Raw genomic sequence first — 25217 nt, 5'->3', positions numbered from 1 at the left:
GCTTATCCTGCCCAGGGTGTACCTGGCCTATCCTGCCCTGGGGTACCTGCCCTATCCTGTCCAGGGGGTGCCCTGTCCTGCCCTCCTGCCCTGGGTACCTGCCCTATCTGCCCAGGGGGTACCTGTCCTATCTGTCCTGGGGCCCTGCCCTGGCCCTATCTGCCCAGGGGGTACCTGGTCCTATCTGCCCTGGGGTCCTGCCCCTGCCCTGGCCCTATCTGTCCAGGGGGCCCTGGCCCTCTCCTGCCCTGTCCTGTCCTGCCCCCTGCCCTGCCCTGGCCCTGCCCTGCCCTGCCCTGTCCTGCCCTGCCCTGGCCCTGTCCTGCCCTGTCCTGCCCTCTGTCCTGGGGTGCCCTGGCCTATCTGCCCTGCCCTGGGGGTCCTGGTCTATCTGCCCTGGGGGTCCTGCTGGTCTATCTACAGGGGTAGCTGGTCTATAACAGGAACTTGCTGTGTCTATCTGTCAGGGGGTACCTGACCCCTATCTACAGAGCTGGTTCAGTAAGGTGCAGGCTGCCCTGGTCTACTGCTGTCTAGCACTGAGGGGAGCTGGAACACGAAAGCTGGTCTATCTCACGGGGGTAGCTGGTCTATCTGACACCGCAGGGGTCTGCTGGTCATCTGTTCACTGTCAACTAGGAAACACTTCATTCAAGTTTTTATACCACATGATGGACTAAAGGCTTTTGGGTATGCCAGTGGTTCTCAATCCAGGGGTCCCCAGGCGGTACCTGGCCTATCTACAGGGGGTACCTGGCCTATCTACAGGGGGTACCTGGCCTATCTACAGGGGGTACCTGGCCTATCTACAGGGGGTACCTGGTCTATCTACAGGGGGTACCTGGTCTATCTACAGGGGGTAGCTGGTCTATCTTCAGGGGGTACCTGATCTATCTACAGGGGGTACCTGGTCTATCTACAGGGGGTAGCTGGCCTATCTACAGGGGGTACCTGGTCTATCTACAGGGGGTAGCTGGTCTATCTACAGGGGGTACCTTGGATGACTCATAAGAACATAGTCCTAATGCGAAAGGGTACTTCGGTGAAGAGCAAAATGTGATTGGTGGTAGCTAGTAACCAGGAACGGTGTAGAACAGCAGGTCAAATGCTCTGTATAGATGTGGGTATTTATTTAAGTCTTCTATTGTGTCGTGCAGGATGTGTTGAAGAAAGACAAGTGGAAGATTGACAGCTTCTTCAAGAACGGGATCAGCTGTCGTCTACCGTTGGACCCTGCTGTCCTCGTGAAGGGAGTTCATTTGGAGGTAAGACAGAGATCTAAAAAGTCATTTTTCTCCCTTGACACAGGCAACATTTTATTAAAGGCAGTGTATACAGATGTCTAATGTTGAATGGATCCAGATTACCCTAACCCTAATCTTAATCCTAATCTTAATCCTATTACCCTAATCTTAATCCTAGGCCTGTAAATTCTATAAGTCCCACGCTGCTCCTCTGGGAATCTCCTTCATCAACACAGATCCTCTGGGCAGGAAAATCTCTGTCATCTGCAAGGTAACTCTCTCTCTCTCAGGCTATTTCAAAAGAAAAGTTTTGGATTTTAGACCTTAAAGATATATGGTTCCTTACCCTGACAGTAGTCTATGAGCCAGGAGAAACCGTAAACCAATTTTGCACTGTTGTCCCTATCTCTCCCATAGATTTTGGTTTAGCGGTGTGTCTGAAATTACTTGAAGTTAGTAGTGGCTAACTGCTAAGTCTGTATGTGTCCAGACAGGGGGTAACCTGCGGCAGGACATGCTGGTGCTGCAGATCGTGCGTGTGATGGACAAGGTTTGGCTGCAGGAGGGACTGGACATGAGGATGGTTACCTATAGGTGTATCTCTACTGGGCGAGACCAGGGTCAGTAGTTTTAGACACATAGTTATACCAGACTACAGTCTGTGGTAACATATACATACTTAATATATCACCATCTACAGGGCATTCGGAAAGTTTTCAGACCCCTTGACGTTTTCCACATTTTGGTACGTTACAGCCTTATTCTAAAATGGATTCAATCTGGGGGGGTTTAAATCTACACACAATACCACATAATGACAAAGCGAAAACAGGTTTTAAGAAATGTTTGCAAATGTATTTATTTTTTAACCTGAAATATCACATTTACATACTGTAAGTACTCAGACCCTTTACTCAGTGCTTTGTTGAAGCCCCTTTGTCAGCGATTACAGCCTTGGGTCTTCTTCAGTATGACACTACAATCTTGGCAGATTTTCTCCCATTCTTCTCTGCAGATCCTCTCAAGCTCTGTCAGGTTGGATGGGAAGTGTCGCTGCATAGATATTTTCAGGTCTCTCCAGAGATGTTTTTGTGATCAGGTTCAAGTTCGGGCTCTGGCTGGGCCACTCAAGGACATTCAGAGACTTGTCCTGAAGCTACTCCTGCGTTGTCTTGGCTGTGTACTTTTTTTATTTTTTATTATTCTTTTTTTATTTTACTAGGCAAGTCAGTTAAGAACAAATTCTTATTTTCAATGACGGCCTAGGAACAGTGCCTGTTCAAGGGCAGAACGACAGATTTTGTACCTTGTCAGCTCGGGGATTTGAACTTGCAACCTTTCGGTTACTAGTCCAATGCTCTAACCACTAGGCTACACTGCCGGCTACACTGGGTCGTTGTCCTGTTGGAAGGTGAACCTTCACCCCAGTCTGAGATCCTGAGCACCCTGGAGCAGGTTATCATCAAGGATCTCTCTGTACTTTGCTCCGTTCATCTTTCCCTCGATCCTGACTAGTCTCCCCGTCCCTGCTGCTGAAAAATATCCCCACAGCATGATGCTGCCACCACCATGCTTCACTGTCGGGATGGTGCCAGGTTTCCTACAAATGGGACTCTTGGCATTCAAGCCAAAGAGTTCAATCTTGGATAACCTTGTTTCTCATGGTCTGAGAGTGCCTTTTGGCAAAAGTGCCTTTTGGCAAACTCCAAGCGGGCTCTCATGTGCCTTTTACTGAGGAGTGGCTTCCATGTGGCCACTCTTCCATAAAGCCTCATTGGTGGAGTGCTGCAGAGATGGTTGTCCATCTGAAAGTTTCTCCCATCTCCACAGAGGAACTCTTTGTCAGAGTGACCATCGGGTTGTTGGTCACCTCCCTGGTCAAGGCCCTTCTCCCTCGATTGCTCAGTTTAGCCGGATGGCCAGCTCTAGGAAGAGCCTTGGTGGTTCCAAACTTCTACCATTTTAAAACTTCTTAGGGATCGGCGTCAGTAGCTATTACTGCGAAAAAAAATGCCAAGCTATTGTTTGAGGAGAGCTCCTAACAACAAAACACTTTTTTCACCACGAGAGGTTTGATAAATTCACCTCTAAAATGTTTTTCTTACATTCTGAAATCTTGCTCTGATTTATCATCCAAAGGGTCCTAGAGATAACATGAAGTGTTGTTTTGTTAGATAAAATTATTTTTCATATCCTAAAAAGGCCCATATAGAAGGCACAATCGATTTTTGTATTTTCACTCGTTCAATTTGCAAAGAAAGGAATCTGTGAAAATCTAACCCTAAAACATTGTTTCAACCAATCATATCACGTTCGTATGTATTCCTCAGAGATCCTAGAATCTAACCAGACTTCCCTATATCATTAGGGGTGTAGTATATCCACTGTCTTCTTGGGGACCTTCAATACTGCAGAAATGTTTTGGCACCCTTCCTCAGATCTGTACCTCAACACAATCCTGTATCGGACCTCATGGCTTGGTTTTTGCCCTGACATGCACTGTCAACTGTGGGACCTTATATAGACAGGTGTGTGCCTTTCCAAATCATGTCCAATCATTTGATTTGACCACAGACGGACTCCAATCAAATTGTAGAAACATCTTGAGGATGATCAATGGAAACATGATGCACCTGAGCTCAATTTCGAGTCTCATAGTAAAGGGTCTAAATACTTATGTAAATATTATATTCATGGTATTTATCTTTAATACGTTTGCAAAAATTGATAAACTGTTATTGCTTTGTCATTATTTTACCTTTATTTAACTAGGCAAGTCAGTTAAGAACAAATTCTTATTTTCAATAATGGACTAGGAACAGTGGGTTAACTGCCTTGTTCAGTGGAACAATGGGTTAACTGCCTTGTTCAGGGGAACAGTGGGTTAACTGCCTTGTTCAGGGGAACAGTGGGTTAATTGCCTTGTTCAGGGGAACAGTGGGTTAACTGCCTTGTTCAGGGGCAGAACAACAGATTTTGACTTTGTTAGCTCGTGGATTCGATCTAGCAACCTTTCGGATACTAGTCCAACACTCTAACCACTAGGCTACCTGCCGCACCAATGGGGTATTGTGTGTAGTTCGATGAGGAAAACATGTACTTTCATCCATTTTAGAATAAGTGAAGGGGTCTGAATACTTTCCAAATGCACTGTCTGTGTGCCTCTGTATTCAAATGTGTGTGTGTGTGTGTTTGTGTGTGTGTGTGTGTGTGCATGCCCTTCCCTGTGTATGTGTGTGTGTGTGTCTCCCTGTGTGTCTCCCTGTGTGTCTCCGTGTGTGTGTCTCCCTGTGTGTCTGCGTGTGTGTGTGTGTGTGTGTGTGTGTGTGTAGGTCTGGTGGAGGTGGTGCCAGAGGCAGTGACCCTGGGTAAGATCCAGCAGGAGTGGGGTCTGGGTGGGGCGCTGAGAGAGGACACCCTGGAGAAGTGGTTCCACATGTGGAACAAGACTGAGGAGGATTATGAGGAGGTGAACATACATGTATAAACATGAACTAGTCTAGTGCTAAGGAAGTGTATCTTGGGTAGCAGCTTGTGTCCTGATTGGTGGAGTGCTGCAGAGATGGCTGTCTTTCTGGAAGGTTCTCCCATCTCCACAGAGGAACTCTGGAGTTCTGTCAGAGTGACCATCGGGTTCTTGGTCACCTCCCTGACCCTTCTCCCAGATTACTCACTTCTCCCCCTATTGCTCAGTTGTACTAGTCTAGTGTTTTAAGGAAGTGTATCTTGGGTAGCAGCTTGTGCCAAACCTTTGACCTTGCAGTTGTGGGGTCAGAGACAGTAAATATAAAATAATGTAACTGGTTTAAACTAAGATGCAGTAGATTTCCTCTGGATTTGGCCTCTATACTCCACATTCCTTTGAAAATAAAAATAAAAATAATAGATTATTGGACCAAAAACGTGACTCAAGAAGACCAACTTTCTATTGTCCATATTGATCTCTTTCCAAGGAATGCATAAAAGTCTACTGTGTAACCTTATGACCACAGACAGGAGCTGAGAGAGAATATTCTCCTGTATCTCCTACACAGGCTGTTCTGTATTTCCTCCTGTGCTGACTGGTGTTGTTGGGGGTTGTTGTTGTTGTTGTTGTTGTTGTTGTTGTTGTTGTCGTGATACAGACAGCTCTGCTACAGCAGGGAAATAACCCTGCAGGAAATGTGAATTATTATGTGGATTATAATTAATGGCCACTTTTTTTTGTAGGGGTTGATCTTTTTTTATATATATATAGTCTGACATTTTAACCTCCTACGGGAGTCGGTGTCCCTACATCGGGACGGTTGAGCTAACGTGCGCTAATGTGATTAGCATGACGTTGTAAGTAACAGCAAACTTTCCAGGATATAGACATGTCTTATATGGACAGAAAGCTTCAATTCGTGTTAAGTCTAACTGCACTGTCCAATTTACAGTAGCTATTACAGTGAAATAAATACCATGCTATTGTGTGAGGAGACAACAACAAAACACTTATATCAAGGCAACTGGATTAATACATTCACCTCTGAAGGTAAACAATGTACTTACATTCAGTCATCTTGCTCTGATTTGTCATCCTGAGGGTCTCAGAGATAAAAATGTAGCATCGTTTTGTTTGATAAAATTCATTTTTAGAAGCCTTTTTAAATCTTGAATACACTACAAGGTTGCATTTCCTGCTGTGCAAGGAAAGTTCTCATCAACAAAAGAGTGATCAAATGAAGATCCTACATCTGTAGACTATTCTCCTGTATCTCCCCATCTAGGCTGTGATGAATTTCCTCCACTCCTGTGCTGGCTGGTGTGTAGCGACCTTCATCCTGGGTATCTGTGACCGCCACAACGACAACATCATGTTGAAACACAGCGGTCACATGTTCCACATCGACTTCGGCAAGATTATGGGCAATGCACAGAAGTTCGCCAGCATCAAAAGGCAAGTCCCAGAAGACACTATAACCATGACTGAAGTCCCCACTGCTGAATGCCAAATCAACCCCTGTAGATCTGAAAGGAGTGGATATGTGTCAGCAGTGCGTAATGTCCTACCAGCTTCACCTTGCCTTCTGATAGGCTGGCTGGAGTTTCCCCATATTTCTTACACCTATCCAATCCCTTCATATCTACTGGTGTGTGTATGGAGGAGGGACTTTAGATCTTTACAGGAGTACTTAAATAAAGGAGGTGCATTCTGTTTACTCTGCTGTGTGAGGAGGTGCATTATATTTACTCCCCTGTGTGAGGAGGTCCAGTCGTCATCATCACCTTATCTCTGATCAGACAGTAGCAGTCAGCCAGACCATCTGACGTTATGTCTCTCCGTACTGTCTGTCGTCATCACCTCATCTCTGATCAGACAGTAGCAGCCAGCCAGACCATCTGACGTTATGTCTCTCCGTACTGTCTGTCGTCATCACCTCATCTCTGATCAGACAGTAGCAGCCAGCCAGACCATCACGTTCTGTCTCTCCCAGACCATCTCTGATCAGACAGTCAGTCAGCCAGACCATCCGTTATGTCTCTCCGTACTGTCTGTCGTCATCACCTCATCTCTGATCAGACAGTAGCAGTCAGCCAGACCATCTGACGTTATGTCTCTCCGTACTGTCTGTCGTCATCACCTCATCTCTGATCAGACAGTAGCAGTCAGCCAGACCATCTAACGTTCTGTCTCTCCGTCACTGTACTGTCGTCATCACCTCATCTCTGATCAGACAGTAGCAGTCAGCCAGACCATCTAACGTTCTGTCTCTCCTCTCCGTCATCACCTCATCTCTGATCAGACAGTAGCAGTCAGCCAGTCATCACCATCATCTCTGATCAGACAGTAGCAGCCAGCCAGACCATCTAACGTTCTGTCTCTCCGTACTGTCTGTCGTCATCACCTCATCTCTGATCAGACAGTAGCAGTCAGCCAGACCATCTGACGTTATGTCTCTCCGTACTGTCTGTCGTCATCACCTCATCTCTGATCAGACAGTAGCAGCCAGCCAGACCATCTAACGTTATGTCTCTCTGTACTGTCTGTCGTCATCACCTCATCTCTGATCAGACAGTAGCAGCCAGCCAGACCATCTAACGTTCTGTCTCTCCGTACTGTCTGTCGTCATCACCTCATCTCTGATCAGACAGTAGCAGCCAGCCAGACCATCTAACGTTCTGTCTCTCCGTACTGTACTGTCTGTCGTCATCACCTCATCTCTGATCAGACAGTAGCAGCCAGCCAGACCATCTAACGTTCTGTCTCTCCGTACTGTACTGTCTGTCGTCATCCTATTTAGCCAGCCTGCCTAAATATGCTGCAGAGCTGTCTGACAAAACAATTGTACATTTCACGTGAACTGTCTCTGTCGTCATCGTGTTGTGTACATTCCTCTCTCATGTGGTCTGTGTGTATCTAACCTAGCGTAGCGGGCGTAAACATGTATCTGTCCAGAGATAGTATATATAATGAGGAGATGCTCATGTCTCTCCACCCTAACAATGGGAGTCGTTGTCCCAAAGTCGGGAAGGCAGGCAACAAGTTTAGGTCCAATAAGACAATAGAAATGCATTGGGATTATTTTGTACAAGATTCTGTCGAGAGTGAAACTTCTCGATTTTAGCCTCTTTATCTCTGACGCGTCCGAGACGGGGGGCAATGGATTATGGTCATCGTAGTGAATTAATGTTTCTGCTCTATGAACTATGTTGAATATTTGTTTAATGGAAACTACACCTCCCTTCAGCCCAGCGTCCCACATAGGTCTAGAGTTGATTTCTCTCGTGGATAATTTGATTTCTCTCTAGAGAAACGGCACGTTGGGCTCACAAAGAAATAAGTAAATAAATGTAATTCAAGTAATTTAACCGATGTCGGGCAATTCGTTGTTTAATAACCCCCCAAAATGTAACTAAGTGTTGGTCAATCGCTCAGCACTACCAACTAAGGTATCTACTGACACCCCTCTTCTCTGTGATGGTAGGGACCGGACTCCATTCATCTTCACCTCAGAGATGCAACACTTCATCACCGGCGGGGGTCAGAAACCCCAGAGGTTTCATCGCTTCGTAGAGCTCTGCTGTGAAGCCTACAACAGCATCCGACGACGCACCGCTCTGGTGCTCAGCCTACTGCAGCTGGTCAGTATACCTCTTAAGAACACCTTACGAAGCATTATGACAGGCTTATGACCACCCTGGTTCTCAGCCTACTGCAGCTGGTCAGTATACCTCTTAAGAACACCTTACGAAGCATTATGACAGGCTTATGACCACCCTGGTGCTCAGCCTACTGCAGCTGGTCAGTATACCTCTTAAGAACACCTTACGAAGCATTTATGACCACCCTGGGCTTATGCAGCTGGTCACCCTTAAGGTGCTGACAGGCTTATGACCACCCTGTGCTCAGCCTACTGCAGCTGGTCAGTATACCTCTTAAGAACACCTTACGAAGCATTATGACAGGCTTATGACCACCCTGCTGCTCAGCCTACTGCAGCTGGTCAGTATTCCTCTTAAGAACACCTTGGTAACACCTTACGAAGCATTATGACAGGCTTATGACCACCCTGGTGCTCAGCCTACTGCAGCTGGTCAGTATACCTCTTAATAACACCTTGGTAACACCTTACGAAGCATTATGACAGGCTTATGACCACCCTGGTGCTCAGCCTACTGCAGCTGGTCAGTATACCTCTTAATAACACCTTGGTAACACCTTACGAAGCATTATGACAGGCTTATGACCACTGCAGTGCTCAGCCTACTGCAGCTGGTCAGTATACCTCTAACTACTTACTAACTAACAAACTCCAATTCTACTTATGAAAAAAAAAACCTTAGTAATACTTTATGAAGCATTATGACATGCTTATGACATCGTCGTGAAGGTGTGTTACATTGTAGAATGATTAAATGCGTGCCTGTGGGTGTAGATGCTGGGTGCAGGTATGCCGGAGCTGAATGACATCCAGGACCTGCAGTATGTTCAGAACAACCTGAAACCTCAGGACTCTAAGATGGAGGCCACGTCCTACTTCACCAAGTAATATGACTCTGACACTGCCTCTCCTCTTTTCATCTGGAAAACAAACTCGTACAGTTACTAATATTACAACGGACTCCTCTTTCTGTCTCTCTCTCTCTCTCTCTGGCTTCTTTCCTTTTAATGTCTGTATATAAACCTAAGAACTACAGGGTTTCTTTACCAATCCATCCATCCAGCCACTGCTACTCTCTATCCATCATATATACATAGTCACTTTAACCATATCTACATGTACATACTACCTCAATCAGCCTGACTAACCGGTGCCTGTATGTAGCCTGGCTACTTTTATAGCCTCGCTACTGTATGTAGCCTCTCTACTGTATGTAGCCTCGCTACTGTATGTAGCCTCTCTACTGTATAAAGCCTCTCTACTGTATTAAGCCTCTCTACTGTATATAGTCTCTCTACTGTATATAGCCTCTCTACTGTATATAGCCTCTCTACTGTATATAGCCTCTCTACTGTATATAGTCTCTCTACTGTATATAGCCTCTCTACTGTATGTAGCCCCTCTACTGTATATAGCCCCTCTACTGTATATAGCCCCCCTCTACTGTATGTAGCCCTCTACTTTTATAGCCCCTCTACTGTATATAGTCTCTCTACTGTATATAGCCTCTCTACTGTATATAGCCTCTACTTTTATAGCCCTCTACTGTATATAGTCTCTCTACTGTATATAGCCTCTCTACTGTATATAGCCTCTCTACTGTATAAAGCCTCTCTACTGTATATAGTCTCTCTACTGTATATAGCCTCTCTACTGTATATAACCTCTCTACTGTATAAAGCCTCTCTACTGTATATAGCCCCTCTACTGTATATAGCCCCTCTACTGTATGTAGCCCCTCTACTGTATATAGCCTCTCTACTGTATGTAGCCTCTACTTTTATAGCCTCTCTACTGTATATAGCCCTCTACTGTATGTAGCTCTACTTTTATAGCCTCTCTACTGTATATAGTCTCTCTACTGTATATAGCCTCTCTACTGTATATAACCTCTCTACTGTATAAAGCCTCTCTACTGTATATAGTCTCTCTACTGTATATAGCCTCTCTACTGTATATAACCTCTCTACTTTATAGCCTCTATACTGTATATAGCCTCTCTACTTTTATAGCCTCTCTACTTTCTATAGCCTCTCTACTGTATATAGCCTCTCTACTGTATATAGCCTCTCTACTGTATATAGCCTCTCTACTGTATGTAGCCTCTCTACTGTATATAGCCCCTCTACTGTATATAGCCTCTCTACTGTATAAAGCCTCACTACTGTTATTTTTCACTGTCTTTTTACTGTTGTTTTTATTACTTTACCTACCTATTGTTCACTGAATACCTTTTTTGCACTATTGGTTAGAGCCTGTAAGTAAGCATTTCACTGTTGTGTTCGGCGCACGTGACAAATAAACTTTGATTTGATTTGTACTTCCGTCTTGCAGGAAGATCAAGGAGAGCATGGGCAGTTTCCCGGTCAAGCTCAACTTCCTGATCCACACCATGGTCCAGTCCTCTGGGAAGAAGCTGGCGCCACCCAGCCCTTCTCAGAACACCTCCCCCAACACCAACATCCAGGAAGCTGTCATACAGAAGTACACCATGAAGGGCAAGGATGTGGTGAGTGTCTCTGACCCCTGTGAAGGACAAGGATGTGGTGAGTGTCTCTGCCCCCTGTGAAGGACAAGGATATGGTGAGTGTCTCTGACCCCTGTGAAGGACAAGGATGTGGTGAGTGTCTCTGCCCCTGTGAAGGACAAGGATGTGGTGAGTGTCTCTGCCCCTGTGAAGGACAAGGATGTGGTGAGTGTTACTGCCCCCGTGAAGGACAAGGATGTGGTGAGTGTCTCTGCCCCCTGTGAAGGACAAGGATGTGGTGAGTGTTACTGCCCCTGTGAAGGACAAGGATGTGGTGAGTGTCTCTGCCCCCTGTGAAGGACAAGGATGTGGTGAGTGTCTCTGCCCCCAGTGAAGGACAAGGATGTGGTGAGTGTCTCTGCCCCCAGTGAAGGACAAGGATGTGGTGAGTGTCTCTGCCCCCAGTGAAGGCCAAGGATGTGGTGAGTGTCTCTGCCCCCAGTGAAGGACAAGGATGTGGTGAGTGTCTCTGCCCCTGTGAAAGGACAAGGATGTGGTGAGTGTCTCTGCCCCCAGTGAAGGCCAAGGATGTGGTGAGTGTCTCTGCCCCCTGTGAAAGGACAAGGATGTGTTGAGTGTCTCTGCCCCCAGTGAAGGCCAAGGATGTGGTGAGTGTCTCTGCCCCCAGTGAAGGACAAGGATGTGGTGAGTGTCTCTGCCCCTGTGAAGGCCAAGGATGTGGTGAGTGTCTCTGCCCCCAGTGAAGGCCAAGGATGTGGTGAGTGTCCTGACCCCTGTGAAGGCCAAGGATGTGGTGAGTGTCTCTGCCCCCAGTGAAGGCCAAGGATGTGGTGAGTGTCTCTGACCCCTGTGAAGGACAAGGATGTGGTGAGTGTCTCTGCCCCTGTGAAGGACAAGGATGTGGTGAGTGTTTCTGCCCCTGTGAAGGCCAAGGATGTGGTGAGTGTCTCTGCCCCCAGTGAAGGACAAGGATGTGGTGAGTGTCTCTGCCCCCTGTGAAGGACAAGGATGTGGTGAGTGTCTCTGCCCCCAGTGAAGGCCAAGGATGTGGTGAGTGTCTCTGCCCCCAGTGAAGGACAAGGATGTGGTGAGTGTCTCTGCCCCCTGTGAAGGCCAAGGATGTGGTGAGTGTCTCTGCCCCCAGTGAAGGCCAAGGATGTGGTGAGTGTCTCTGCCCCCAGTGAAGGACAAGGATGTGGTGAGTGTCTCTGCCCCCGTGAAGGACAAGGATATGGTGAGTGTCTCTGCCCCCGTGAAGAACAAGGATATGGTGAGTGTCTCTGCCCCCAGTGAAGAACAAGGATGTGGTGAGTGTCTCTGCCTCCGTGAAGGACAAGGATGTGGTGAGTGTCTCTGCCCCCTGTGAAGGACAAGGATGTGGTGAGTGTCTCTGCCCCCTGTGAAGGACAAGGATGTGGTGAGTGTCTCTGCCCCCCCCCTGAGCAATGTGGTGGAATTTGTAGCTCCATCTTGTCCTCTGATAGGCCAGGTAAAAATTGTTGCCGTATCGTTTAAGGCGTCTGCGTTCTTCCCAGCCGAAACAGTTTCAGAACAGTTGGTGTATTTTATATGATGGTGACGTTTTAGTTTGTTTTGGACTTTTTTCCCCGACTGTTCGGGCAAACCACATATTTTGTCAAGGCAAACCACATATTTTGTCAAGGCAAACCCGAAGTCTACGCCCCTTCGTCAGTGATTGGTCAACATTAGGGATTCTTCCAGAAAGTCTTTGTTGTCATTCGACGAGAGACGACTCGTTTTCATGCTCATTGTTTCATTGAGAAATACTGCGCCAAACATCTTAGTTAGGTGTGACATTTCTTGAGTTGAGTTATCTTAGATTGATTCGGACTATTTTATGGAACTGAACACTGGCTACGGTGTCTCCAAATGGACAAACAAGACGATTGCTGACTCCTTTACACCTATCAGATACACAGCCTTTCCCTCATTGGGCCTAACTGCTATGGCCATTTTAAGCTGTCAATTTAAAACGTGACTTTATAAACAATTAGGCCTATGCCATGTGCTAAACTCTCAACTAGATGATGAAATGCCGTAGAAACAAGCAAGTTTACACATATTAGTATTGAGATAAATGGCAGACTGCTGACTGAGTGTGACTACATCTAGCTATCTGTTATAAAGACAGACGGGATATACTAGCCAGTCTCTTTCCAGAGACAACCTCTCCCACTCTCCACCCTCTCCCACTCTCTACCTCTCCCACTCTCTCCGACTCTCTACCCTCTCCCACTCTCTACCTCTCCCACTCTCTACCTCTCCACCCTCTCCCACTCTCTACCTCTTCCACTCTCTACATCTCCACCCTCTCCCACTCTCTACCCTCTCCCACTCTCTACCTCTCCACCCTCTCCCACTCTCTACCTCTCCCACTCTCCACCTCTCCCACTCTCTACCTCTCCACCCTCTCCCACTCTCTACCTCTCCACCCTCTCCCACTCTCTACCCTCTCCCACTCTCTACCTCTTCCACTCTCTACCTCTCCACCCTCTCCCACTCTCTACCTCTCCCACTCTCTACCTCTCCACCCTCTCCCACTCTCTACCTCTCCCACTCTCCCACTCTCCCACTCTCCACCTCTCTACCCTCTCCCACTCTCTACCTCTTCCACTCTCTACCTCTCCACCCTCTCCCACTCTCTACCTCTCCCACTCTCTACCTCTCCACCCTCTCCCACTCTCTACCTCTCCCACTCTCCCACTCTCCACCTCTCTACCCTCTCCCACTCTCTACCTCTCCCACTCTCTACCTCTCACACTCTCTACCTCTCCCCCTCCCACTCTCTACCTCTCCCAATCTCCACCATTTCCCCCTCTCCCACTCTCCACCCTCTCCCACTCTCCTCTTCTCCCACTCTCAACCCTCTCCACCCCTCTGTTATAAAGACAGACTGGATATACTAGCCAGGCTGTTTCCAGAGACACCCTCTCTGTCTGGTGGGTAGGAGATGGGTTGTCTGTCTGGTGGGTAGGCAATGGGTTGTCTGTCTGGTGGGTAGGCAATGGGTTGTCTGTCTGGTGGGTAGGAGATGGATTGTCTGTCTCCCACTCTCTACCTCTCCCACTCTCCACCTCTCCCACTCTCTACCTCTCCACCCTCTCCCACTCTCTACCTCTCCACCCTCTCCCACTCTCTACCCTCTCCCCTCTCTACCTCTTCCACTCTCTACCTCTCCACCCTCTCCCACTCTCTACCTCTCCCACTCTCTACCTCTCCACCCTCTCCCACTCTCTACCTCTCCCACTCTCCCACTCTCCCACTCTCCACCTCTCTACCCTCTCCCACTCTCTACCTCTTCCACTCTCTACCTCTCCACCCTCTCCCACTCTCTACCTCTCCCACTCTCTACCTCTCCACCCTCTCCCACTCTCTACCTCTCCCACTCTCCCACTCTCCACCTCTCTACCCTCTCCCACTCTCTACCTCTCCCACTCTCTACCTCTCACACTCTCTACCTCTCCCCCTCCCACTCTCTACCTCTCCCAATCTCCACCATTTCCCCCTCTCCCCTCTCCACCCTCTCCCACTCTCCTCTTCTCCCACTCTCAACCCTCTCCCCCTCTCCCACTCTCAACCCTCTCCACCCCTCTGTTATAAAGACAGACTGGATATACTAGCCAGGCTGTTTCCAGAGACACCCTCTCTGTCTGGTGGGTAGGAGATGGGTTGTCTGTCTGGTGGGTAGGCAATGGGTTGTCTGTCTGGTGGGTAGGCAATGGGTTGTCTGTCTGGTGGGTAGGAGATGGATTGTCTGTCTGGTGGGTAGGAGATGGGTTGTCTGTCCAGTGGGTAGGAGATGGGTTGTCTGTCCAGTGGGTAGGAGATGGGTTGTCTGTCCAGTGGGTAGGAGATGGGTTGTCTGTCCAGTGGGTAGGAGATGGGTTGTCTGTCTGGTGGGTAGGAGATGGGTTGTCTGTCTGGTGGGTAGGAGATGGGTTGTCTGTCCAGTGGGTAGGAGATGGGCTGTCTGTCTGGTGGGTAGGTGATTGGTTGTCTGTCCAGTGGGTAGGAGATGGGTTGTCTGTCTGGTGGGTAGGAGATGGGTTGTCTGTCCGGTGGGTAGGAGATGGGTTGTCTGTCTGGTGGGTAGGTAGGTGATGGGTTGTCTGTCTGGTGGGTAGGATATGGGTTGTCTGTCCAGTGGGTAGGAGATGGGTTGTCTGTCCAGTGGGTAGAGGATGGGTTGTCTGTCTGGTGGGTAGGAGATGGGTTGTCTGTCCAGTGGGTAGGAGATGGGTTGTCTGTCTGGTGGGTAGGTGATGGGTTGTCTGTCCAGTGGGTAGGAGATGGGTTGTCTGTCTGGTGGGTAGGAGATGGGATGTCTGTCCAGTGGGTAGGAGATGGGATGTCTGTCCAGTGGGTAGGAGATGGGATGTCTGTCCAGTGGGTAGGAGATGGGTTGTCTGTCTGGTGGGTAGGAGATGGGTTGTCTGTCCAGTGGGTAGGGGATGGGTTGTCTGTCTGGTGGGTAGGAGATGGGTTGTCTGTCCAGTGGGTAGGAGATGGGTTGTCTGTCTGGTGGGTAGGAGATGGGTTGTCTGTCTGGTGGGTAGGAGATGGGTTGTCTGTCTGGTGGGTAGGAGATGGGTTGTCTGTCTGGTGGGTAGGAGATGGGTTGTCTGTCTGGTGGGTAGGAGATGGGTTGTCTGTCTGATGGGTAGGTAGGTGATGGGTTGTCTATCTGGTGGGTAGGAGATGGGTTGTCTGTCTGGTGGGTAGGAGATGGGTTGTCTGTCTGGTGGGTAGGAGATGGGTTGTCTGTCCAGTGGGTAGGAGATGGGTTGTCTGTCCAGTGGGTAGGAGATGGGTTGTCTGTCCAGTGGGTAGGATATGTGTTGTCTGTCCAGTTGGTAAGAGATGGGTTGTCTGTCCGGTGGGTAGGAGATGGGTTGTCTGTCCAGTGGGTAGGAGATGTGTTGTCTGTCCAGTGGGTAGGAGATGGGTTGTCTGTCTGGTGGGTAGGAGATGGGTTGTCTGTCTGGTGGGTAGGAGATGGGTTGTCTGTCTGGTGGGTAGGAGATGGGTTGTCTGTCTGGTGGGTAGGAGATGGGTTGTCTGTCTGGTGGGTAGGAGATGGGTTGTCTGTCCAGTGGGTAGGAGATGGGTTGTCTGTCCAGTTGGTAAGAGATGGGTTGTCTGTCCGGTGTGTAGGAGATGGGTTGTCTGTCCGGTGTGTAGGAGATGGGTTGTCTGTCCAGTGGGTAGGAGATGTGTTGTCTGTCCAGTGGGTAGGAGATGGGTTGTCTGTCTGGTGGGTAGGAGATGGGTTGTCTGTCTGGTGGGTAGGAGATGGGTTGTCTGTCTGGTGGGTAGGAGATGGGTTGTCTGTCTGGTGGGTAGGAGATGGGTTGTACGTCTACGTGGAACCCAAAATGGTGCTAATATCAGAACAGCCCAATAACCTTTTTTTCTAAAAGTGTAGTATGTTCATGCAGTGCCTAAAATCCCTTTCACAAGTGTAATTACGAGGGAGATAACGTGATAATGATACGATATGTGATAAATGTGCGATTTTTACAAAGATAATTACTTCTGTCAATGTCAAAGTGCTCCTGGGGCAGTTTAAATGTATACTTCATTGTGTCTCCGGGAAGACTTTTGACGATGTGTAATTTCAGACTTACGAGTTGAGGGTGACCATTGAAGACGGCTATCTGATCAGCGAGAAGACGTTCGGTCAGTTTGAGCTGATCCACAAAGAGCTGAAGAAACACTTCATAGAGTCTACGCTTCCACAGTGAGTCTGAGCTACTATACTGTTGAATTACACCGTCTACTCGCTCCTTGACACGCATAGGTGCCATTTAATGTGAAATACCTTCATTCAAATTGAATTCCTATTTATTCATGCTCTTTTCATTATTGGGTTAGATTCCCCAAATGGTTCAAGATGTCGTTCACTCCAGGCAGAAAAATGTCCCTGCTGAATAAGTATCTGAAGGAACTGTTCGAAGGACCATGTAAAGGCGTACGTTCTAGTCCTCCTTCTCCTCTTCTTCCTCCTCTTCTTATTCGTCTTCATCTTCTTATTCTAGCCACGGAAAAGGCTGTCATTGTTTGATCTCCACAGTTCGAATCCCATGAACTGAACCCGTGGTCTAAAGCATATTTAATTGTGCCATCTACAGAATGAGTATGTGTGCTGTTTGTTTCTGGATGGACCCAAGACCAGGACTCCCAACTCTGTGAAATCAGACAGAGGTAATGTCCTGTTTCTTTAAGCAACACTCCTTTACAAGCGGCAGGTAGTCTAGCATTGAGCCAGTAACCAGTAACCAAAAGGTTGCTGGTTCGAATCCCCGAGCCGACTAATTGAAAGATCTGCCGATATGCCCTTGAGCAAGGCACGCAACCCTAATTGCTCCTATAAGTCGCTCTAGAGAAGAGCGTATGCTAAATGATTCAAATGTAAAATGTTACACTTCTTTATGTTTGAAATCTACCAATTGATTACCTAAAATGATCAAACATCATTTTGCAAGGGTTTGGGGTGGTGGGCTGTGTGTTCAATGAGGAAGTTTCTGGACAATATTTCTGTCCATTTAGGCTGGGGAACCTTTTTATCTCAAGAGCACCCCTAGAGGAAAATGTTATGTATCGTATCTTATCTGTTGTGTTGCAGACGGTGGACCCCAGATTCAACTCTACATTTCCTACAACGACCACAAGCTCTCTGTCCTGGTCAAACACCTCAAGAACATTGTGAGTCGTGTTCTTTACTTCTTCTTCCTCTTCATCTTCTTCTTCATCTCCTTCTTTATCTTCCTCTTCTTCTCCTTCTTTATCTTCTTCTCCTTCTTTATCTTCTTCTCCATCTCCTTCTTTATCTTCCTCTTCATCTCCTTCTCCATCTTCTCCTTCTCCTTCTTTATCTTCTTCTTCTCCTTCTTTATCTTCTTCTCCTTCTCCTTCTTTATCTTCTTCTTCATCTCCTTCTTTATCTTCTTCTTAATCTTCTTCTTTATCTTCCTCTTCATCTCCTTCTCCATCTTCTTCTTCTTCTCCTTCTTTATCTTCTTCTCCTTCTTTATCTTCTCCTTCTTCTCCCTCTATCTCCTTCTCCTTCTTTATCTCCTTCTCCCTCTATCTTCTTCTTCTCCCTCTTTGTCTCCTTCTCCTTCTTTATCTCCTTCTCCTTCTTTATCTTCTTCTCCTTCTTTATCTTCTTCTCCTTCTTCTTCTTTATCTTCTTCTCCTTCTTTATCTTCTTCTCCTTCTCCTTCTTTATCTTCTTCTCCTTCTCCATCTTCTTCTTCTTCTCCCTCTTTATCTCCTTCTCCTTCTTTATCTTCTTCTCCTTCTTTATCTTCTCCTTCTTCTCCCTCTATCTCCTTCTCCTTCTTTATCTCCTTCTCCCTCTATCTTCTTCTTCTCCCTCTTTATCTCCTTCTCCTTCTTTATCTTCTTCTCCTTCTTTATCTTCTTCTTCTTCTCCCTCTTTTTCTCCTTCTCCTTCTTTATCTTCTTCTCCTTCTTTATCTTCTTCTCCTTCTCCTTCTTTATCTTCTTCTCCTTCTTTATCTTCTTCTCCTTCTCCTTCTTTATCTTCTTCTCCTTCTCCATCTTCTTCTTCTTCTCCTTCTTTCTTCTTCTCCTTCTCCTTCTTTATCTTCTTCTTCTTCTCCTTCTTTATCTTCTTCTCCTTCTCCATCTTCTTCTTCTTCTCCTTCTTTCTTCTTCTCCTTCTCCTTCTTTATCTCCTTCTCCATCTCCTTCTCCTTCTTTATCTTCTTCTCCTTCTTTATCTTCTTCTTCTTCTCCCTCTTTATCTCCTTCTCCATCTTCTTCTTCTTCTCCTTCTTTATCTTCTTCTTCTTCTCCTTCTTTATCTTCTTCTCCTTCTCCTTTATCTTCTTCTCCTTCTCCATCTTCTTCTTCTTCATCTTCTTCTTCTTCTCCTTCTTTATCTTCTTCTTCTTCTCCTTCTTTATCTTCTTCTCCTTTCTTTATCTTCTTCTCCTTCTCCATCTTCTTCTTCTTCATCTTCTTCTTCTTCTCCTTCTTTATCTTCTTCTCCTTCTCCTTCTTTACCTTCTTCTCCTTCTCCATCTTCTTCTTCTCTTCTTTATCTCTTTCCATCTCCTTCTCCTTCTTTATCTTCTTCTCCTCTTTATCTTCTTCTCCTTCTCCATCTTCTTCTCCTTCTTTCTTCTCCTTCTCCTTCTTTATCTTCTCCTTCTCCTTCTTTATCTTCTTCTCCTTCTTTATCTTCTTCTTTCTTCTTCTCCATCTTCTTCTTCTTCTCCTTCTTTATCTTCTTCTTCTTCTCCTTCTTTATCTTTTCTTCTTCTCCTTTATCTTCTTCTCCTTCTCCATCTTCTTCTTCTTCATCTTCTTCTTCTCTCCTTCTTTATCTTCTTCTTTCCATCTTCTTCTTCTTCTCCTTCTTTATCTTCTTCTCTTTATCTCCTTCTCCTTCTTTATCTTCTTCTCCTTCTCCATCTTCTTCTCCTTCTTTATCTTCTTCTTCTTTCTTTACCTTTATCTTCTTCATCATCTTCTTCTTCTCCTTCTTTATCTCTCCTTCTCCTTCTTTATCTTCTTCTCCTTCTCCATCTTCTTCTTCTTCATCTTCTTCTTCTTCTCCTTCTTTATCTTCTTCTCCATCTTCTTCCTTCTTTATTTTCTTCTTCTCCTTCTTTCTTCATCTCCTTCTCCTTCTTTATCTCCTTCTCCATCTCCTTCTCCTTCTTTATCTTCTTCTCCTTCTTTATCTTCTTCTTCTTCTCCCTCTTTATCTCCGTCTCCTTCTTTATCTCCTTCTCCCTCTTTATCTTCTTCTCCTTCTTTACCTCCTTCTCCTTCTTTATCTTCTTCTCCTTCTCCTTCTTTACCTCCTTCTCCATCTTCTTCTCCTTCTCCTTCTTTATCTCCTTCTCCATCTTCTTCTTCTTCTCCTTCTTTATCTTCTTCTTCTTCTTCTTCACCACTAACTGTTGTACTTGTCTCTCTGCTCCAATACATCAGAAGTTGGCCAATGGTTCGTGTCCAGATGCCTATGTGGTCACCAGGCTGAAGCCAGACCCCCTCAAAAGATCCAAGAGGAAGACCAAGGTGGTCCGTAACAACCACAACCCTACCTTCAATGAACTGGTACATTATTATTTATTTTACCTTTCTTTAACTAGGCAAATCAGTTAAGAACAAATTCTTATTTTTACCATGATGGCCTACCCCGGGCCAAACCCGGACGATGCTGAACCAATTGTGCACCGCCCTATGGGACTCCCGATCACGGCCGGGGTTGTGATACAGCCTGGGATCGAACCAGGGTCTGTAGGGTCTTGGACCGCAGTGCCACACATAAAGTTAGGTTTCCTTGTTGAGAAACTCAAAATGTATGTATGCCCGTAAGAAAAGGGGAGAAGGAATATTCAACTGTCACTTTAGCAGTGTGAGCAGCACGTTATCTAAAATTATGCCTCAACATGGCTTCAATTATGAAACAGTCAAACATACTTTAGTCTGATGTTTTCAATAGCTAGAATTGCAGCCTCTGTTTTGAGTTATTTATAACAATAGGCCTGCTGTGGACTGTTCTCATTAAGCAATACAAGGCTTGTAGACTGGAGAGCCCTGGGGCAGAGTATATGGGCTTCATCACATCAATCATGTAGACACTGTGGGAGTGTAGACACTGGGAGTGTAGACACTGTGGGAGTGTAGACACTGGGAGTGTAGACGCTGTGGGAGTGTAGACACTGTGGGAGTGTAGACACTGGGAGTGTAGACACTGGGGGTGTAGACACTGTGGGAGTGTAGACACTGGGAGTGTAGACACTGTGGGAGTGTAGACACTGGGAGTGTAGACACTGGGAGTGTAGACACTGGGAGTGTAGACACTGTGAGAGTGTAGACACAGTGGGAGTGTAGACACTGGGAGTGTAGACACTGGGAGTGTAGACACTGTGGGAGTGTAGACACTGTGGGAGTGTAGACACTGGGAGTGTAGACACAGTGGGAGTGTAGACACTGTGGGAGTGTAGACACTGGGAGTGTAGATACTGTGGGAGTGTATACACTGTGGGAGTGTAGACACAGTGGGAGTGTAGACACTGTGGGAGTGTAGACACTGTGGGAGTGTAGACACTGGGAGTGTAGACACTGTGGGAGTGTAGACACTGTGGGAGTGTAGACACAGTGGGAGTGTAGACACTGTGGGAGTGTAGACACTGTGGGAGTGTAGACACTGTGGGCGTGTAGACATGGTGGGAGTGTAGACACTGGGAGTGTAGACACTGGGAGTGTAGACACTGGGAGTGTAGACACTGGGAGTGTAGACACTGTGGGAGTGTAGACACTGTGGGAGTGTAGACATTGGGAGTGTAGACACTGTGGGAGTGTAGACACTGGGAGTGTAGACACTGGGAGTGTAGACACTGGGAGTGTAGACACAGTGGGAGTGTAGACACTGTGGGAGTGTAGACACTGTGGGAGTGTAGACACTGGGAGTGTAGCCACTGTGGGAGTGTAGACACTGTGGGAGTGTAGACACTGGGAGTGTAGACACAGGGAGTGTAGACACAGGGAGTGTAGACACTGTGGGAGTGTAGACACTGGGAGTGTAGACACTGGGAGTGTAGACACTGTGGTAGTGTAGACACAGTGGGAGTGTAGACACTGTGGGAGTGTAGACACTGTGGGAGTGTAGACACTGTGGGAGTGTAGACACTGGGAGTGTAGACACTGTGGGAGGTAGACACTGGGAGTGTAGACACTGTGGGAGTGTAGACACTGGGAGTGTAGACACTGTGGGAGTGTAGACACTGGGTTGTAGACACTGGGAGTGTAGACACTGGGAGTGTAGACACTGTGGGAGTGTAGACACTGGGAGTGTAGACACTGTGGGAGTGTAGACACTGGGTTGTAGACACTGGGAGTGTAGACACTGGGAGTGTAGACACTGTGGGAGTGTAGACACTGGGAGTGTAGACACTGTGGGAGTGTAGACACTGGGAGTGTAGACACTGTGGGAGTGTAGACACTGTGGGAGTGTAGACACTGGGAGTGTAGACACTGGGAGTGTAGAGACTGTGGGAGTGTAGACACTGGGAGTGTAGACACTGTGGGAGTCTAGACACTGGGAGTGTAGACACTGGGAGTGTAGACACTGTGGGAGTGTAGACATTGGGAGTGTAGACATTGGGAGTGTAGACACTGTGGGAGTGTAGACACTGTGGGAGTGTAGACACTGGGAGTGTAGACACAGTGGGAGTGTAGACACTGGGAGTGTAGACACTGGGAGTGTAGACACTGTGGGAGTGTAGACACTGGGAGTGTAGACACTGTGGGAGGTAGACACTGTGGGCGTGTAGACATGGTGGGAGTGTAGACACTGGGAGTGTAGACACTGGGAGTGTAGACACTGGGAGTGTAGACACTGTGGGAGTTTAGACACTGGGAGTGTAGACACTGTGGGAGTGTAGACACTGTGGGAGTGTAGACATTGGGAGTGTAGACACTGTGGGAGTGTAGACACTGGGAGTGTAGACACTGGGAGTGTAGACACTGGGAGTGTAGACACAGTGGGAGTGTAGACACTGTGGGAGTGTAGACACTGGGAGTGTAGACACTGGGAGTGTAGACACTGTGGGAGTGTAGACACTGTGGGAGTGTAGACACTGGGAGTGTAGACACAGGGAGTGTAGACACAGGGAGTGTAGACACAGGGAGTGTAGACACTGGGAGTGTAGACACTGGGAGTGTAGACACTGTGGTAGTGTAGACACAGTGGGAGTGTAGACACTGTGGGAGTGTAGACACTGTGGGAGTGTAGACACTGTGGGAGTGTAGACACTGGGAGTGTCGACACAGTGGGAGTGTAGACACTGTGGGAGTGTAGACACTGTGGGAGTGTAGACACTGGGAGTGTAGACACTGTGGGAGTGTAGACACTGGGAGTGTAGACACTGTGGGAGGTAGACACTGGGAGTGTAGACACTGTGGGAGTGTAGACACTGGGTTGTAGACACTGGGAGTGTAGACACTGGGAGTGTAGACACTGTGGGAGTGTAGACACTGGGAGTGTAGACACTGTGGGAGTGTAGACACTGGGAGTGTAGACACTGTGGGAGTGTAGACACTGTGGGAGTGTAGACACTGTGGGAGTGTAGACACTGGGAGTGTAGACACTGTGGAGTGTAGACACTGGGAGTGTAGACACTGGGAGTGTAGACACTGTGGGGGACACTGGGAGTGTAGACACTGTGGGAGTGTAGACACTGTGGGAGTGTAGACACTGTGTAGACACTGTGGGAGTGTAGACACTGGGAGTGTAGACACTGTGGGAGTGTAGACACTGTGGGAGTGTAGACACTGGGAGTGTAGACACTGTGGGAGTGTAGACACTGGGAGTGTAGACACTGTGGGAGTGTAGACACTGGGAGTGTAGACACTGGGAGTGTAGACACTGTGGGAGTGTAGACACAGTGGGAGTGTAGACACTGTGGGAGTGTAGACACTGTGGGAGTGTAGACACTGGGAGTGTAGACACTGTGGGAGTGTAGACACTGGGAGTATAGACACTGGGAGTGTAGACACTGTGGGAGTGTAGACACTGTGAATGTAGACACTGTGAGTGTAGACACTGGGAGTGTAGACACTGTGGGAGTGTAGACACTGGGAGTGTAGACACTGTGGGAGTGTAGACACTGGGAGTGTAGACACTGTGGGAGTGTAGACACTGGGAGTGTAGACACTGTGGGAGTGTAGACACTGTGGGAGTGTAGACACTGGGAGTGTAGACACTGTGGGAGTGTAGACACTGGGAGTGTAGACACTGTGGGAGTGTAGACACTGGGAGTGTAGACACTGGGAGTGTAGACACTGTGGGAGTGTAGACACAGTGGGAGTGTAGACACTGTGGGAGTGTAGACACTGTGGGAGTGTAGACACTGTGGGAGTGTAGACACTGGGAGTGTAGACACTGGGAGTGTAGACACTGTGGGAGTGTAGACACTGTGGGAGTGTAGACACTGTGAATGTAGACACTGTGAGTGTAGACACTGTGGGAGTGTAGACACTGTGGGAGTGTAGACACTGTGGGAGTGTAGACACTGTGGTGCAGATGAAAGTAAGGCGTTTGTGGTTAGTATGGCCAGACATCTCTGACCTTTTGCTAAAAGCAAAAAAGACACATTTAAAATATTTAAAAGTAAAAATGAAAAACAAAGTGTTGTTCTTCTCCGTCTGTCTGTAGATAGAGTACCGTGACATGTCGTCCGTGCAAGACCGGGAGTTAGAGGTGACAGTGAAGTGCAGGAGGGTCTTTGTGGCCTCAGCCAACGTCAGACTGGAACAGAACAACATGGACAAAGAGGAGTGGTTCCTACTGGACAATCGGGTGCCTAGTGCCTTTTTATTAGGGCGCATCGCAGCATAGCTTTTTACAACATTGCACAGTGGTTCCTACTGGGAAATCTGATGCCTAGTGCGGAAACCCGAAGATGAGCGTTTCTTATTGGACAAAATCCAAGTAGCACTGTCCCTCCCTGTTTCACTCAGTTTGAAAAACGTTTGGGAAAAAAAAAAAAGAAGCGTCTTTCATTGGGCAAGAACAGGTAGTACCTCATTCCGTTTCAAAATGTTTTCTCCCTACTGAACACCATTCTGGAGAGGTGATGTGATGCCAGCCTACCACCAATAGATGGCAGTGTTGTACAGGAACCTCCATGGAGCGTGGAAGGATTTTTTTATCCTGAGAACTTGTCTGTTCTATTGGCACTGATCTGGGATCTTTTTAACAATCCTCATCTAATCCAGAACTCTACCATGAGGGAAGTAAAAACTCAACCCTAGATCAGCATCTAAGGAGATTTCTACAACGGGTTGGTCAAAACAAGCATTGTGATTGGTTGAGACGTGTTCTAAGCCATACTAAGAAACCTGTTTAGCACAGGCACATCTACGATGCAAAAATGGGCGTCTTTGTTTTCTGTTTAATCTGAGAAACCTTTCAGCATCCATTTCCGTTGAGGGATGAAATAGTAGCCTATGAATACATTTATCAAAATTATGTTTTTCATTGAATTTGGTAACCCGTTGTAGAAAAGCAATTGCACACTCGAGGTTGTGCAAAACAACTTGTTTTAGCATGCCTTCTCATGTGCAACTACATATACATATAGACGAGTCAACATCCTGCTCCTTCATATAGACGAGTCAACATCCTGCTCCTTTATATAGACGAGTCAACATCCTGCTCCTTCATATAGACGAGTCAACATCCTGCTCCTTCATATAGACGAGTCAACATCCTGCTCCTTCATATAGACGAGTCAACATCCTGCTCCTTCCTATAGACGAGTCAACATCCTGCTCCTTCATATAGACGAG

General features: G+C 47.2%; 1 protein-coding gene across 1 annotated transcript; it reads left to right on the top strand.

Moving 5' to 3' along the window:
- Window positions 1-644: 644 nt before the first annotated feature.
- Window positions 645-25217, top strand: LOC112220842 (phosphatidylinositol 4-phosphate 3-kinase C2 domain-containing subunit gamma). Its single transcript, XM_042301865.1, has 14 exons — window positions 645-1265; window positions 1423-1515; window positions 1735-1864; window positions 4577-4713; window positions 5996-6165; window positions 8195-8351; window positions 9146-9255; window positions 10706-10880; window positions 16502-16620; window positions 16755-16851; window positions 17012-17084; window positions 17506-17585; window positions 19851-19976; window positions 24082-25217. Exons 3-14 carry the CDS (start codon window positions 1759-1761, stop codon window positions 24262-24264), a joined length of 1533 nt encoding a protein of 510 aa, XP_042157799.1. The 5' UTR covers window positions 645-1265; window positions 1423-1515; window positions 1735-1758; the 3' UTR covers window positions 24265-25217.

This window comes from Oncorhynchus tshawytscha, linkage group LG19 (assembly GCF_018296145.1).
Source record: "Oncorhynchus tshawytscha isolate Ot180627B linkage group LG19, Otsh_v2.0, whole genome shotgun sequence".
In the NCBI taxonomy this organism is placed as follows: Eukaryota; Metazoa; Chordata; class Actinopteri; order Salmoniformes; family Salmonidae; genus Oncorhynchus; species Oncorhynchus tshawytscha.
The sequence above is the reverse complement of the archived record's forward strand: the minus strand, read 5'-3'. Positions and strand labels throughout refer to the sequence as shown.